This window comes from Eleutherodactylus coqui, chromosome 8, assembly GCF_035609145.1.
Source record: "Eleutherodactylus coqui strain aEleCoq1 chromosome 8, aEleCoq1.hap1, whole genome shotgun sequence".
Taxonomy (NCBI): Eukaryota; Metazoa; Chordata; class Amphibia; order Anura; family Eleutherodactylidae; genus Eleutherodactylus; species Eleutherodactylus coqui.
This window is the reverse complement of record NC_089844.1, coordinates 17,088,730-17,105,044: the sequence shown is the minus strand read 5'-3', so window position 1 is coordinate 17,105,044 and position 16,315 is coordinate 17,088,730. Positions and strand designations below refer to the sequence as shown.

General features: G+C 48.1%; 1 protein-coding gene across 1 annotated transcript in view; it reads left to right on the top strand.

Moving 5' to 3' along the window:
* The first annotated feature begins 3,001 nt into the window (after positions 1–3,001).
* RND3 (Rho family GTPase 3) overlaps positions 3,002–16,315 on the top strand; it is a 31,842-nt gene continuing 18,528 nt past the window's right edge. The window contains exons 1-2 of the mRNA XM_066575198.1: positions 3,002–3,305; positions 3,698–3,785. Of these exons, the coding sequence (XP_066431295.1) occupies positions 3,033–3,305; positions 3,698–3,785 (361 nt within the window). The 5' untranslated portion in view covers positions 3,002–3,032. The remainder of the gene's footprint in view (positions 3,306–3,697; positions 3,786–16,315) is intronic.

The window sequence follows — 16,315 nt, the reverse complement described above, 5'->3', positions numbered from 1 at the left end:
AGGTGGTCTGGAACATTAAGCACTCTAATGGTTGTCTTAGCGCTTCCTTGAGGGCTTCTTTTAATCGTTAATAAAACTAAAATGTCATAGGAGAAATGAATGTTCAATCGATGCCTCTAAACCCGACTCGGTCTTCTTCATTTGTGCGTATCGATGTTCTGTTTAATTGTATTTAGGATGAGGCTGACGATTGATTTTTGTATCTGATGATTTCTGACTCGCAGGGAGTTGCAATGATTGTCCGTTTTTGCTGGGGACTAAATATTTTTATAATTCTGATAATCCCAAAACTCTGGTAATCAAACATTTTTTTTGGCAGTGGATAACGTGGTGGTCTGGAACCTCATAGACAAAATGCAGAAGTCTGAGCTATCATAACCAATGACAAGACTCCTCTGGTTAAAAAAAACTAAGTGATATTAAAGGGGCAAACCTCTTACCCAGACCTGTGGCGTTAGAAGCCCAACTTCCGACATTGGCCCTTCTCTATGTGCCCATCAGGTCATCACAGGGTCTGGCTTTTAATCTCTATCCGACCTGGATCTCCATCATGACTTCTCCTGGCCACAACTTGTCTCTGCAGAACATCCAGAGATCTTTAACTCCTGACTCTTCCAGCACCCACCCAACCCTCTACTCAAACATCCCATCGATAGCGCTTTCCCATATATGTGATAGATTGTAACAGTGGCCCCTTTGTGCCACACAATGTAATAGTGGCTCCTTTTCTGCTTCGTATAGACCTCAAACAGTAAGTACAGTTTTTTAACACTTGCACCACGGTCATAGATCTCCAGATAATAATAGTTGCCATTTTGTGCCGCACATAGTAATACTGGCCCTTTGTGTGTCCCCTATAGGCCCCGTGGAGTAAGTACAGTTTTTAATGCTCTACATGTAGTAATTATGCCAACTTTAGGTCTTAGACACTAATAGTTGCACTTTTAGTGCCCCCACAGGAGGATATCCCCATTTAGATCCTCACTCAGAAGTAGTTCCCCCTTTGTCCCCTCACTCAGTGAGAATACCCCCTACGCAGTAGTGCCTTTCTTTGTGCCCCCAACACACACAGCAGTACGGTCTCTTTTTTTTATCAAACCCCACACACTAACAATGCTCTCTTTAAGCTCAAACTCAGAAATAATGCAGCTCTTATGACCTCTACACAGCAATACTTCCCATTATGGGTACTGTTGTACCTTGTCTCTACCAGAAGAATGGGTGGAGACAAGATGCACGCCCACAACCAACGCCCACAACTTGATTGGCTGGACCGGATAATCAGCTCTTCCTATTTTGGTGGTGTCTGTTCCCCTCCCCCCTCCACTACATTCCCCTGCTGTCAAGCTCCCAGGGCAGCAAACACCCTGAAGGCAGCACCGCTGTGGGCTCGTAGCTCCGCAGTGCCCGGAGATCTTCTCCCCTGCCAGTGTCGGCCCTGTCATTCCCCACCCCCACTGTCAAACCCCTGACGCTGTGGGCTTGTAGCTCTGCAGTGGCTACAGAGCTTCTTCCCTGCTGGCGTCGGCGCCTTTTATTTCCACCCCTGCTGTCACTGCCACTGGCGCTCTGCCGTCTCCCGTCCCTGGTCCGCCGAATTTGGTTACCCACTGTCTCTCTCCTCACCGCTGTCGCATAATGCTTGCAATATGTGATGCAGCGAGGAAACTGACAGAGCAGGATCCGTGCAGGGAAAGAGGGAGAGCAGCGGAGTATCGCTGGCCCCTGACACTCTGCTTTCTTTGGGCCCTGCTCTGGCGCAGACGATCACCCACTGTCAGTCTCCTCGCTGGCCGTGCATAATTCTTGCAATATGTGAAGCCAGCGAGGACACTGACTGTGCAGAAGCCTTAAGGGAACAAGGGAAAGCGGTGAGCACAGCCAATCAAGTTGTGTGCATGCATCTTGTCTCCACCCATTCTTCTGGTGGAGACAAGATACAACAGTACCCCATTTATGCACCCACACATTAGTAATGTCTCTTTGTGCAATAGCGCCCCTCAGTCCATGTACATTAATAGTGTTGCTTTTAGGGTTTCCACACAGTAATAGGCCTCTTTTTATTCACCCTACTAAGCAATGCCTTTGTGCCCCCTACACAGCAGTAGTGTCTCTTTTGTGCACAGATCCCCTGATAGGAACAATATAACCACTTGCACTAACCTATTCCAACTAAGGGTCTCTTCCTTGTCTGCGCCATCAATAGCCCAACAGATGCGGCACGCAGGCAAGCGGAACTAAGTGCCAAGTGATGTGTCAACAAGCCACTAGGCCTCGGCAAGAGTATTTAGATAGAATTGTATTTATGTTATGAACTCGGTTCTGTTGCTGTATTTATGCACTGAGCTTGGTTCCAGTGCTGTATCTATGTTATGAACCTGGTTCTGGTATTGTATCTATGTCTGGGCTTGGTTCTGGTGCAGCATTCATTCCTTGAATTGTTCTGGTGTGGGTATGCTGCTCTCTCGCTGCTTTCTGGACAAGCGAAATACAGGCAGACTGCAATATATTGTTTTTATGACTAGGGGAACGCAAAAAATAAATTCCGTCTAACCTAAGGCCGGCACAATTTACTTTCCCACTCCTACACAAGGTTGGGCTCTAAGCCACATCTGACGAGGGAGAAAGATGGTATCCGCTTTGGATAAATTGCCCCCTATTTCAACTGTTACATGAAATCTCCCTCCCAGGCTGCATTGTTCCCGGAGCGTTACTATAACCACTCCATGCTCCACTCTCTTTCATCGATTTCTACTCCTTTTGGTTTATTCTCTCGCCCATTGCAGTAAAGCTCAATGCAATTTAGCAAGAGCTGCAAGAAAATAAACCATCCAGGAGAAATGATTGCAGCAGCCAGAATCCAGTGATTTCAGCCACTAGATGGCGCACTGGACACAAGCAGCAGAGGAGGCTGCAGCATGGGCTTCCTACAATGGAAGAGGGAGGATCTGTGACATAAGGATAGTGCAGGAGGCTGGACACAGAAAAGCAGCCAGGAGTAGTGAAACAAAGCTCAGTCACCTCTCTATTGGATGTGTTATTACAGCTCTGCGCTGGGAGGATACAACAGCTGGAGGGGATTGCTGGGAACAAGCTGCCCCTTCTTTCTCTGCACAACTTCTATTGTATCTGCAAAGGGGAATAAGTTCACCTCAATGAAGGAGAGAAGAAGCAGCCAGAAACTGTCTAGCAAATCGATGATGGATCCCAACCAAAATGTGAAATGCAAAATTGTGGTGGTTGGAGACAGCCAGTGCGGGAAGACCGCTTTATTGCACGTCTTTGCAAAGGACTCCTTCCCAGAGGTAAGTCGCTGTGCAAGGCTTATCCAGCTACTCGGGGGTTAACGAGCCCCCATTGAGCACTAATCTCTCACCCCCATCTGTTCTCAGGGGGATATTATTACTGCAGAGCTCCCACGGTAATATTAGTTACAGGTTTTGCTTACTGTAATCATTGCCCGTAGATCCCAAGCTCGGTGGATACATTGTTGCAAGTTTAACTTTTCTGTTTACATTTACCGATATTATGTATCATTATAGTTTACAAAGCTCCAATGTTTCATTTTTTTTTTCGGTTTTCCTCCCTTTTTTTAAATATAATTTTGTTTTAAGTTAGTTCGGGCGTCACGTTCGATAACGTTATGCCATTTACATGCGACCGTAGCGATAACCTGATTTTTGTCTTTCCCGTTCAGAATTACGTTCCCACCGTATTTGAGAATTACACGGCCAGTTTTGAAATTGACACCCAGAGGATAGAACTGAGTCTGTGGGATACGTCTGGTAAGAAAGCCTTCGTTTATTCAGTGTGCGGTTTTATACAGTGTTTCACGGTGGTTGCTATAGAATAGAGGGGCGGCGGGACTTGATTTCATGTCACTATGCAGTTCGGAGGGAATCCTTTCACTCCCACCCTGTTGGATACATAGGACCATATGTTCTAGGAGCGGAGGGGGTTTGTTCGCTATCCACAGGGCTGTCTGCCACATGGGGGATGCAAATCGTAAGGCCCAACTTGGGGTCCCATCCTGCAAGAACAAGAGCAGACCCTCCTGGGGAAGTGCTGTGATTGCCCGTCTTAGCTCTGCAGTACTCCTCGATGACAGAAGAGCCTCCCCTACTAAGGTCATAGTCACAACTCCGCCGGGGACAATTGCCTGTAAGAGTCACACCGCTCTGTCTTCATCCCGCTGTCAGGTTCTCTGTTGCCAGGCGGGCATTTTTCCAAATCTACTGATGCAGAGCTAGCTTTATGCCCATGCCATACACCAAGACTGATCAGCGGTGGTCTTTCGTGTAAAATCTCTGGAGGTCGCCGGTGATTGTATAAGGTCCGACCAGCTATTCTGCTCCGATATAACATATAATATTATAAGCCTACTCCGGGGATGTCATACTGGACTCTTATGAAATGCATGCTTCATGTTTGTGCTCACGCCAACAGGGTGGCATGTGGTATGCTCTGACATCCGGCCTCAAATATTTCGCCCCAGCTCGTCTTTCCTGTAATACGGTTACTGGAAAACGCCTGTGTGTTTTAAAGTTTCCCCAGTAGCTGCTGGCTTTAAAGGTGACATTGAGTTCTAATGGGCCTGTAATTTGATTATCGAGGTGTCTGAGCAGGTTCGTCAGACCGTCTTAAAGTGCCATCGAGGCAGCTGAGCCTCCGCTGCCGGACACATCAGACTAATGACCATTGTCATAGCCATTCATCACGCCCGCTGCGGCATCATAAAGTTATCAGTGCAGCCTTATTTTACGTTCCACTGAGCAGCACTGCAGAATACTGGGGGCTTTATACCCCCATGTCATTATTGGGGTGGGGGGGTAGTTTGCTATTCCGTAGTTTTTATGGATTTCATCTTCCTCCGTTGTTCTGTATTCGCTCTTGTGATCTCTATTTGATATCCAGCCGAATGATTTATGACTCTCCTTTAGGAAGCGTAAATATATTCCTCAGCGCTTTCTTCTAAGGAAGATAAATGGAGCCCATCCTGGTGCTGGAACAGGAAGATACGGTACAATGGAGACCGGAATAGATAGGGAAGCGCTCAGTCCTTATATAGCATCGAGAATTACGACAAGCGCTGAGGAAACCCGTAACGTATCTCGTCAGGAACCTATGTGCGTGTGCAGGCAGGCGTCTTCTTGCATTCTTTAAGGGCGCCCACACAAGTTGCTATTTTGGTGTTTGTACCGGCGGTTTATTGTATATATTGGTTGATGATGGTCTCCAGTTCCAATTAACATCTGATGTCAGATGTTGGTCAAGGCAGATGGTAGAGTCATTGGGACAACTGATGCATCTGATAATGGGTGCAAATATTGTTCTACTCGGTCATGGATGGGCAGATGTCTAATGCTGATACCCGTCCATCCAATGGATGATGGAGAATGAGCAATGTCCACCATACCGTACAAAAGAGATGGACTGGGTTCATCACATGATTGGGTTGTTGAACTTCTCATGATCTCCTCCAAGATTCATAGATGATATCATTCTTTGAAGTCCTCTTCTGTCCTGCAGACCTGCCATATGAGTCCAGGATGCCCAATGGGACCCAATAGGTACTAGAGATACAGTACATGCTCTGCACCTGATTTGCGTGTGGTTGACACCGTCAACCAGTGCTATGGCCTCCAAAGGTCAATTCTATTTACATTATGGGTTTTTCCATATTGCTTCCTTCAATGTAAAATGGATCATGCCAAGAGTACAATGCCTGTTCATATGTCCTATTGGGGTATACGAATGTCGTACAGCGAGGTCTCCTGCTCATGGTCCCCCGCAAGGATGCTGAACCAAGAGCTGCCCCTGTTCTGGTGGACCCTCTTGTGTCCTGGCATTACAGTATGCCCATTTGTGTGAATGGCCGCCCGTGGCTGCTGTAGGGGAAATTTGTATCTGGCTGCGCTTCTCATAGCAAAATTGGCCAATTGTCAGTGGTGCTTTGAGCAGGACCCGGGGTGATCAGTTATTTGCCCCACATTATGGGAGGGGTTATGCATGTTGGTGCAACCCCTTTAAAGGGGTTGTTCCACAATTGCAAGTTATCCCCTATCCACAGGATAGAGGTAACTTACTGATTGGCGTGGGTCTCACCACTGAGATCCGTGCCGATCTCGAGAACGGTGGTCCACCCCCATAGTTCATCCCATACTTGGTTGTCCAATTCTAGCCGGTTGTAGGTAGACGGAACATATCGGCTCCTATGGAAATAGTTGAGATTCCTTAGATTTCAGGCTTTGGCCTGCTGACTTTGAGGCTGGAGATAAGCCGTAGAGGGAGACCTGATGTTTGCCATTTGATTTCAGTGTTGAGTGATTATTCCCACATCTGGTTGTGTTTTTTTTTTTTTTAATTTTAACCCTTTACTATCAGTTATTCTATAGCAAATACTTGTGAAGAAGCGTTTGACCCGGAGTGTTGGGGGCTCAGGCTTGTGTCAATCATCGTTAATTTATATCCTGGGAAAGTCATTAATTGTAACCTATGAGGTGGAATTTCCCTTGAAGGAACATTCCTGGAGGAATTACTTCCTAGGAAAATGCACTGAAATGCAGATGGGTCACAAGAAGAAGGATGATGACAAATGGGGGGTGACCTGTGATGACCTGCGGGGTGGAGGGGGGATCCGTGTCCTGTAGCATCAAGGACATCCTGGTTTTATGTAAGCCGATCTCAGGGGGACGGAGGGCGGGGAAGATCCTGAGTCTCCATCCAGGCTCCTGAAAGCTGATCCCAGGCAAAAGGCGAGGCGGAGGGAATGGGGAACCCCTCCTGTTCTGACTTGTGGCTCCTCGCCTCCTCCTGCTTTTTGTCTTTGCTCTGTTATTCCCAGCGCTCTATTCTAATGTATACATACAGCCTTTACTCTGGAAACAATGAGGCCAAGTAGGTTCTCTTATCCACAGTTAGAAATGTCTCTAAAACTCCCAAGTAAAGATCGAAAACCTTCAGCAAAAGAGCAATGAAAGGATTGTAGAAAAAATCTGGGGGAACTTTTTTTTTTTTTTTTTTTGCTAAATCTTTGGCATCCGGAGAAATTCCCGATTCGCCTCCGTTCAGATGTGCGCCGGAGGCTCTCTGGAAATAAGACGTGATCTTCACTCACACTAGAATCATATGTACCGAGATGCAAAATGCAGTCCACTTTCATTAAAAATCACATTTTGAAGCAATTTATTTTCACTTTTTCGTTCGCACTCGTGGATACAAATTGCAGATTCCCTGAGCGGAAGAAAAATTGCAGCATGCTCTATTCTGCCGCGGAATCCATGCGGACGACCTCCATTGATGTCGGTGGAGGCCGTCCTACCCTCAGTCCTTACACAATTAACATTGCCTATGGGCCGCAAAAATACAGATAAACGCAATAAAACCCCTGTACTGCGCATGACCGCCGGCCGGGCTCACAGCCGCATGGGGAATCCAATCCGCCTGTGTGAGCCCGGATGTAACGGATACCTTTTTTTGCGCACATATTTTTTTCTAGGTCCCTTCCGACCCGCGCAGCAGAGCTGACCAAATAACGGAAGACTTTCCATTTGCTTCCGTTTCCATAGAGAATGTTGTAACAATGTTACTTTCCATCAGGTTTCTGTTTTCGTGAATAGAATAAATAGCGCGGCGATCTGTGCTATTATTTCCGGGCCAAAAAATAAAGGGAACCCGGTGTAATGAACACAAACTGAAAGCGCTAGAAACACCGCAATGAGGAAATGAACAGATACGTTTGTTTCCGTTTTTCTCTCCCTATGATAGAATAGAATAATGGAAATCCCGAACGCAAATGCGTAGGAAGTAGAGATGAGCGAACGTGCTCGGCCCCGCCCCTTTTTCGCCCGAATACCGCGATTTTCGAGTACTTCCGTACTCGGGCGAAAAAATTCGGGGGTCGCCGTGGCGGCACGGGGGGTTGCAGCGGGGAGTGGGGGGGAGAGGGAGAGAGAGAGGGCTCCCCCCTGTTCCCCGCTGCTACCCCCCACGCCGCCACGCCTCTCCCCGCCCCCCGGCGCACCCGAGTACTTTTCACCCGAGTAGTGAAGTACTCGAAAATCGCGGTATTCGGGCGAAAAAGGGGCGGGCCGAGCACGTTCGCTCATCTCTAGTAGGAAGCTTTAAATTGCAGTTCTGTGCCGGATTACCAGACTTTCCAGATTACCAGATGTTTCTATGTGAAAGGCATTTCACTCTATATAGAAAAGGAATATTACTGAAAAAGCAGGAATTCCAAAAGTTTCCTGCCAGTCGTCCCCTTGAGAGTCTTCTGACAACATGGCGGTTGGACGCCAACCTTCCACCAGAAAGGGGTGTTGCGTATACCCGGTATGTGGCAGTGCCAATGTAGATCTGTACTGGAGCGCACTGTGCCACGCAACGTTCCCATATAGCTTTTAGGCTGTATTTACAAGTCCGATCATCCATGTTCTTGGCGTTGCGAGACGCATGGAAATAAAGACCATTATTTGCGTGTAATTCCCTCGCACGTTTTTTTAGTGCGTGTAAAGTCCGAACGTACAGAGACGCAACACACTTCTCTTGCAGAAAATATAGCATCTTTGCCAACACGCTATTGGTCCCCGTTTGTCAGACCGATATGGCGCCGCCCGTGTAGCTGCCGCCTCGCGCTCTCATGCCTGGCTCGCTCCGGTATATCCGTGCTTTCCGGATTTCTCGTGTGGTTACTGTGCATTTATCCTCCTGCCAAGGATTGTGTTAACAATTATCCAAGTATGGCGCTGATTAGCCGTCTACTTAGAAGTTAAGATCTTCCGGATGAGTTTATTCTTTTAATTTGGAGCGCCTCGTCTTAAATTTACTAAACCACATTTAAAGCGCCTTTCTTGGCACCGCTTCCTCGTTAAAAGCTGTTTCCACCCAGAAATGTGGATTCAATTGGCTGTATAGACTACAATAACAGTATTAGTTAGTTTTATTTCCTCCACTTCTCTATTCTGATGCACTTTTTCATTAAGGGGCGGGGATTATTCTGTCTGGGGGTGTGGCCGTGACTACCTAGAAAATGCATTGCTGGTAGAAATCCAATTCCAGGGAAGAGGCGCTTGTAGGATCCTGGAGATCTTGTCTTTTTGCAGACAGCCCCATTTATGGGTTGAAATGTTTCTTAAAGGGCTTGTCCATGGAGACAAAATCCCTCCCTGAACCTGCAGTCTTGGAAGTTCCTCTTCCACCACTGGGTCACGTGGTATGGACCCCCTCTGTGTCCATCATGTCTTTGCCAGGGATTGGCTGCTCAGGTCATCTTATTAATTAATTTGACCCTCTTCTGTGTCTTTGCATTGGCTGTAACAGAGAAGGGGGCTGGCTAATCAGATGAGCCGAACAGCTTGCCCCTTGCCATGATGTGACGGGCACAGAGAGGGGCCATACCATGGCCATTTCCCTGCATGGGAAATGGAGGTCTGGATAAAGATTCTGCCTCTCTGGATAATTGCTCTAAAATCAAGACTTAGGACGTGTTAAAGGGGTCTTCCGGCACTAAAACATCAATGACCTGTCCTTAGTAGTTCATTGGCAGGAGTCCGCCGCTGGAGATCTTCACTGATCAGCTGACTGAAGTGATAGCGGCACTCGGGTGAGCACTGCTATCACTACAGCCTTTACTGCGCACAGTGCCGTTCATTGTGTAGTGGCTGTGCTTGGTATTGCAGCTCAGTCTTATACACTTAAATGCATATTACATAGATCGCTCATTGGGTTTAATGGCTGCTGTGTAATTCTTAAGTGGTGGCGCTGTAGAGAAATTGAATGCCTGGGTGTTCCCCAGTGTTGCAGTCGATCGCTGAGGGTCCCAGCGGTGGGATTCCCTGTAATCGACTTATCAAACGCAAAGTGGAGAACACCCTTTAAATGCATTTCTCTTTGGCCCAGAATGTGTAAATTAGTGTAATACAAGTGTTTCAGATGTTTTCCAAAAATAATTCACCTCCTCCCTTCATGGCCGTTCCCATCATCATCCTATCTATCATCAGGCTTCCTGATCTTGCAAAGGTAAACTCCCATGATTCCTAGCGCTGGCGTCAAAGCCAGCGCTTGACCCTTGCCCCGTCCCACATGCCACTGATACATTATCAAAGTACCTCTTGTGCTACCATATTAAAGGGGTTGTCTGAGTTATGAAGGGACAGCCTTTTGGGTCCTCCGGGGTGTAAGATAACAAAACGGCCGATACTCGCCGCTCTCCCTTTCTTCTTTCTGGTTTCTACTATGTTGTTGTTTACAGGCTGTAATCAAACCTGCCGCTGCAGCCAGTGTCCCTAATAATCAATGAGGGCTGCCATTGGCTGCAGCAGCTTGCTTGTAGACGGTTCAGGCTGACATCAGCAGGGAGACTAGTGGCGGGGAACAAATGGGGGAGCCATGGAGCACCCCTCAGGCTGCCCTTTTATACTCGGACAACCCATTTACCAGACCCAGCGCCTCTGGAGGTCACATTATTCAGTTCTTGGACTGCGCACGCTTTAGGGACTGCGCACGCTTTAGGGACTGCGCACGGGCCGGAGCACTGAATAGAGCATCCGGCGGGGCAGTAAATGCAGTCACTAGTGATGTGGTCTACATGGCCCCAGGCCTGAACTGATGAACGCTGCTGATGTACCGGACGTAGCAGCAAGTCCTGGAATCACACGTGTTGGTTATCAAGGGCTTCAAATGGGCTAGTAGTAGACGAAAGCCATTCATACACGGGCGATAAAATCAGGCGATGCCGCGCTCCCCACCATATGAAAGCCCCGTGGATGGGTTGAACTTGGGTAAAGTGGGACGGTCCCTTTAAGTAGTCCTTTTTCTGGATGCGCAGTGTGACCGTCCCTTTAAGTAGTCCTTTTTCTGGATGCGCAGTGTGACCGTCCCTTTAAGTAGTCCTTTTTCTGATGCGCAGTGTGACCGGTCTGGCTGTAATTCTCAGTATCGATCGTCCGCTTGTATATTTCGTGCAGTTCCTATCAATCTGTTCTTACAGAGTTGCCCCTGACAGTCGGGTCATGAGAAGCAGGGGTCACTGTGACCAGCGGGCAAGTTCCTGGCATCTGCAGCCTCCACCCCTGTGCCAGCACCAAGGCCCGAGCAAGAAAGTTTACACGCCTGCATGCGGCTCATCGCTATCCTCAGCCGCTGCTGCCGCACTTTCTTGGAGCCGTGGATAACGAAAAAGACGTGCAATAACAATTACTGCGGCTTATTACTACCGTAGCCACTGCCATGGGTACATGTGCCAGCTGATAAGGATGGCATTATTTTCATAGTGAGGATTTACTCAACATGATTACCATACAGAAGGGCAGCCATCTCCAGCCTCCGCTGCTCTAACGTCTGCACAACTACAACTCCCAGCATGCCAGCTAAGGAAGCCGACGTCCGTTTTGTGTAACTACTTCCATTCCCCATAAATGATTCTAGAACTTTTTTTTTTTCCTTAAAACTCTGTTCTGCCATTCCTCTGTTATTCTTCCTGAAAATATATGAACACATTAACACTTGGGTGTTGCCATTCCCCTTCACTATAGAGTTTGTCCTACACAATCTGACATTAGTCACCACTGATTGGACAGTATCAGTGTGTATAAGGACGCACCCCATCAACAGGAGGAATAGTAACACCTAGTTCTTCAATGTGTTTACGCATTTCCAGGAGGAATAACAGAGGAACATCACAACGGAGAGTTCTAAGAAAAAATGCAGAACATTCTTATTAATAGGGAATGCAAATACTGTACTTGTAGGACGGCCATCAACCCCTCTTTAATGAATAGCTCGTTTCTATCACCAGATGTTTTCTTCTATGTGTATTTTTATGTTTGTGTTATGTACATAAGAAATACGACTTCTTGCCATGAAAATTCCAACTAAATTGGTGAAAACACAAGAGAACGAACTAAACGCAGGTAAAATAGCATTATCACCATATAATGTGAAACAGGAAGAGTGCCGCTTTAGCGGAGCCTTCCGGACATTGGGAACCCTCGGCACCACCCAGTGCTTCAGGGGGCTCTGAGAGGAAGCCTCTTAGTACAACTTGTCTCCACCTGGTACTCTGGAGCGTTGTCCAGCAGGTACAACTACACCCATCATTTGCCCTGAAGAACCCACCCATAGCAGCCACTGACTGCAGCTCTTGTGGCCATCAGCAGCCCGGGATGGGGGGTGTTTTGAACCCAAGGGGGTTACCGAGCCTAATGGTTCATGTAACAGTCAGCAATGTGCAGGGCCCGTATCCACATCCCCTGCAGCCTCTTAGGACTCTCGCATGCAGACCTGAAGTGAGTCCATTTACCAAGATGTCTGATAGCAATCTACACCATTCCCGGGTTCTTATCGAGCATTAGTGCGGCGGTATTAAGCACAGGCGTGTCGGTGTGTAATCTGTGCCATCTTATACAGAAGGCTCATGTCCGAATTAACTGTTAAAGCAGGAGTGCCCGGGTCCAAGAAGAAGCGGCACCCTAATCACATGGGTCATCGTACGTATTGTATGGGGGTGCGGCGCCCATCCGTGTCTCCTATATTGTGATATCCATCCTGGTTGCAATAATATCGGTACCCTAATGTCTCTACAAAGCTTTACCCTCTCCGAATTAGTGAATGAGTTCTCACTGTGGTCATTAAACACAACTCGATGGTCCCCAAAAGCTCAACAGCTTGCAGTTCCTTAGGATGAAGGTGTGGAACCAATCCAATCAGTCTCCATCTAGGAGTCCTTTTACACGAGCCGATCCTTGGCCCAATGCACAGGGCGCCGATTGACACAAGTTGATTGGTGCTCGTTTACACGGAACAAGAGTTGTTGGTATGAGGATGAAAGATCGTTCTTCCCAATCTCATCTCAACATTCCCATGAGGAAACGGACCGCTGTGGGCAGATTTAAAGGGCTTGTGCCAAGTTATAAAGTAAATTAGACTGATCTGGTTCCGACTACTTGGACCCTCACTTTTCCGCTGCCCAGCGAGTGAGTGTCCAGGTCTTTGTGTGAACGTTCACACCCGATGATTGGGCCATGTAAACGGGCCTTAAAGCTGAGGTATGTTCCCTTCTACGGATGACGGACTGTTGACACCTGGTACAATGATAAAGCTATCTCCATCTGGAGGTTGGTCCTCTGCGGTCCTCTTCTAGGCTACGGCTTAGCCCTGACTTGGCTGATGACGTCACCGTTCCCGGTTCTACAGTCCCTTCCAGCACTGCATTTGTAACGTATTCGAAGGTGAATCCATTCCTGTAACCAATCGATGTAACTGAATTGGGATTGTACTAGCTATTCATCTTCACTGCTGTGTGGGGGAAGGGAAGTGACAACTACTGCGGGTGCCAATCAGGGTCCTAGGTTGGCTTGGTAGTAAGCGGATCATCTGAGGAGGCGTTTCCCATTATTTCCTACTGAAGCTACCCGGCAGGTCCTCCTGAGAGTCCCGGACTTTGTGTGAAGCGTTGGCAATTATCATCAACCAAGCACCATCCGTGTGAACTGCCGGATCCCATACTTGTGTTCTCGCTCTTGTTTGAGAAGTCTTCTCCTTCAAAGGCTCAGTAAACATTTGATTATTCGCCTTCCAATTTCGGGCGGGGCGTTAGGCGAGGCTTTGTACTTTCCAATTTTAGTGTAAAGAATCCGATGCCGTTTCTACGTGGAAGGATATTCGGTTTTAATTAGAAGTGTTTGCTATCTCCCGCTTGGGCTCGGGATCCTTTTGTGTTCGGGATGGAAGTTTCGAGCAAAGCATGAAAATGATTAAAAAGATCTGCCAAAAATGTGAGGCTCCCAGTATATCTGGCCGGACTCCAGCTCTCGATTGTGTAACCTTCCCCCCCTTGCTGGGACATGTTATGGGCCTCAGTCAGAGGGGTGTGCTAATGATCAGCAGCGATATACGATGTATATCCTACCCGGTGTTTATGGGACATTCCAGACAAATGGCTTTCGGACGGGTAAATAAGCCCTGCAGTTTGTGTGGCCCGGACTATTCTCTCACAGCCTCTTCTCGGACTAGGGGGGTTATGTTTCTCCTTGTGGAGAGCCCCACCAGGGTGTAGGGAGTCTTATATAGGTCATGCAATGCTTCCTGGGAAAAAGCCATCCCTCATTTGCATAACCACTTCTCAGAAATCTGATCTTGTTTTTCGTTAAACTCTGCATTATGGCATTTATCGATTTGTCATTTGTCGGCGCTCTGAAAGGACAGACTCTTCCGGAATGTGAATGAGCTCCACGCCTTTCTGGTCCGCAGTTTAAAATGTGTGTCTGTTTTGAGCAGGACCATCGATATGGCCGCCATTACGGCCCCCGCAGCGGGTTGGGTTGCCACAAAAAAATACTGGCCAAGGTAAAAAGGAGTGTGGATTTGGGGTGTATTCAGGGCCTTGGCTTATCACAACATTTGTTTTTGCCTCCGTTATTCTAGTGGCCACAACCAATATTTGAGTCCCCCCTCATTAGCCCTAATAGTAACAGTGCCCCCTGTAGTGGGCCTAGTACTAATAGTGCCTGCAGTAGCGGCCCCGATGATAATAGTGCCCCAAGTAGCAGCCCAAATAGTAATAGAGCTGCCAGTCACTGGCGTAACTATATGGGATGCAGGGTATGCGGTTGCACCCGGGCCCAGAAGCATTAGGGGCCCATAAGGCCTCTCTTCTCCATATAGAGAGCCCAGTACTATGAATAAAGCATTATAGTTGGGGGCCCTGTTACAGGTTTTGTATTGGGGCCCAGAAGCTTCAAGTTACACCTCTTTGTTAAGGGGTTAAGAGAAGTTGGGAGGCCCCAAGATAAACTTTTGCACCCAGGACCATGAGCCTTTGCCTGCGCCCCTGCCACCAGTAGTGGCCCCAATAGTAATAGTGCCCCCAGTAGTGGCCCAAATAGAAATAGTGGCTCCAGTATCCACAGTGCCGCTAGTAATGGCCCCAGTATTAATTCTGTCACAATAATGGCCCCAATGGTGCAGCCAGAAGTGGCCTCAGTAGTAATAGTGACTCCAGTAGCAACAGTGCCGCCCAGGGGCGTAACTAAAGGCTCAGGGGCCCTGATGCAAAAGGTGAGCTGGGCCCCCCCTCTATCTGTACCTGTACCCGTACCCATACCTAAACCATGCTGCACAGAGGCATAACCTGAAGCTTCTGGGCCCCAATGCAAAACCTGTAACAGGGCCCCCAACTATAATGCTTTATTCATAGTACTGGGCTCCATATATGGAGAAGAGAGGCCTTATGGGCCCCCTAAGGCTTCTGGGCCCGGGTGCGACCGCATCCCCTGCACCCTCTATAGTTACGCCCCTGGTGCCGCCAGTAATGCCCCAATAGTGATGGTGCAGCCAGAAGTGGCCCCAGTAGTAGTAGCAGTCCCAGTAGTACCAGTGTTTCTAGTAGGGGCCCAGTATTAATTCTGCCACATTAATGGCCCCAATAGTGCAGCCAGAAGTGGCCTCAGTAGTAATAGTGACTCCAGTAGCAGTCCCAGTAGTAACAGTGTTTCTAGTGGGGGCCCCAGTAGTAATAGTTCCCCGCCAATAGAGGGCCCCAGCAGCGACCCCCAATAGTAAGGGTGCCCATAGTAATAGCCCAAATAATGATTCCATTGATGTCTCCCCCATTTTCTGGATTTTAGTGTTTTTAGTGTCCCTTAAACCGTTTCATAAATCTGCCCCCAGCGTACGATTTCCAGAAATGTCCGGCGCATCTTTGCTTTTCTCCCCATTGATTTCCACATTGCGTAGAGAGGATGGGAAGAGTAGTACTTCTGTCATCCTGGTGACCCTGGGGGGCGACTCGCCTCTCACTGAAGATTAGAGGGGATATTCGGTGAGGCCGGAGAGAAGACAGATGTCACATTCTGCGAGTGGAAATACGTTTATCGTCACCGCTCCGTGGAAACTCTAGACGCCGAGTGCCGCTATCTACGGGCGCCTCACTCGCCAGTAATCGGGGGCATCTGCCCTTCTACATCAAAGCCCTGCGCTCCTGCCTGTTACTGATATTAGCCACTCAGGGGGGACATGGCCCAAAAATTCCACTTCTAAAGATTCTCTTACACAATGGCTGCAATCCAGGAGGCCGTTCCCACGTAAGCCAGTAACAATGCGCTGTATGGAACATAGGCGCTGCGTCTATAGCGGCAGGAATGCGGGGGATATAGAGTTTGTATGGAGACTGCAGCGCTCTCAGAGATTCCTTCAGAATAGACTGTAATGTGGGAATTCAGGGCCGTGCGGCATAAAGAAGTCCGTAAATACAAGTCAACAGGAATGTGTGCCTCACAAAAGAAGCTAACTCAGTTTAGCTTCTGGTAATGTGCTTGTA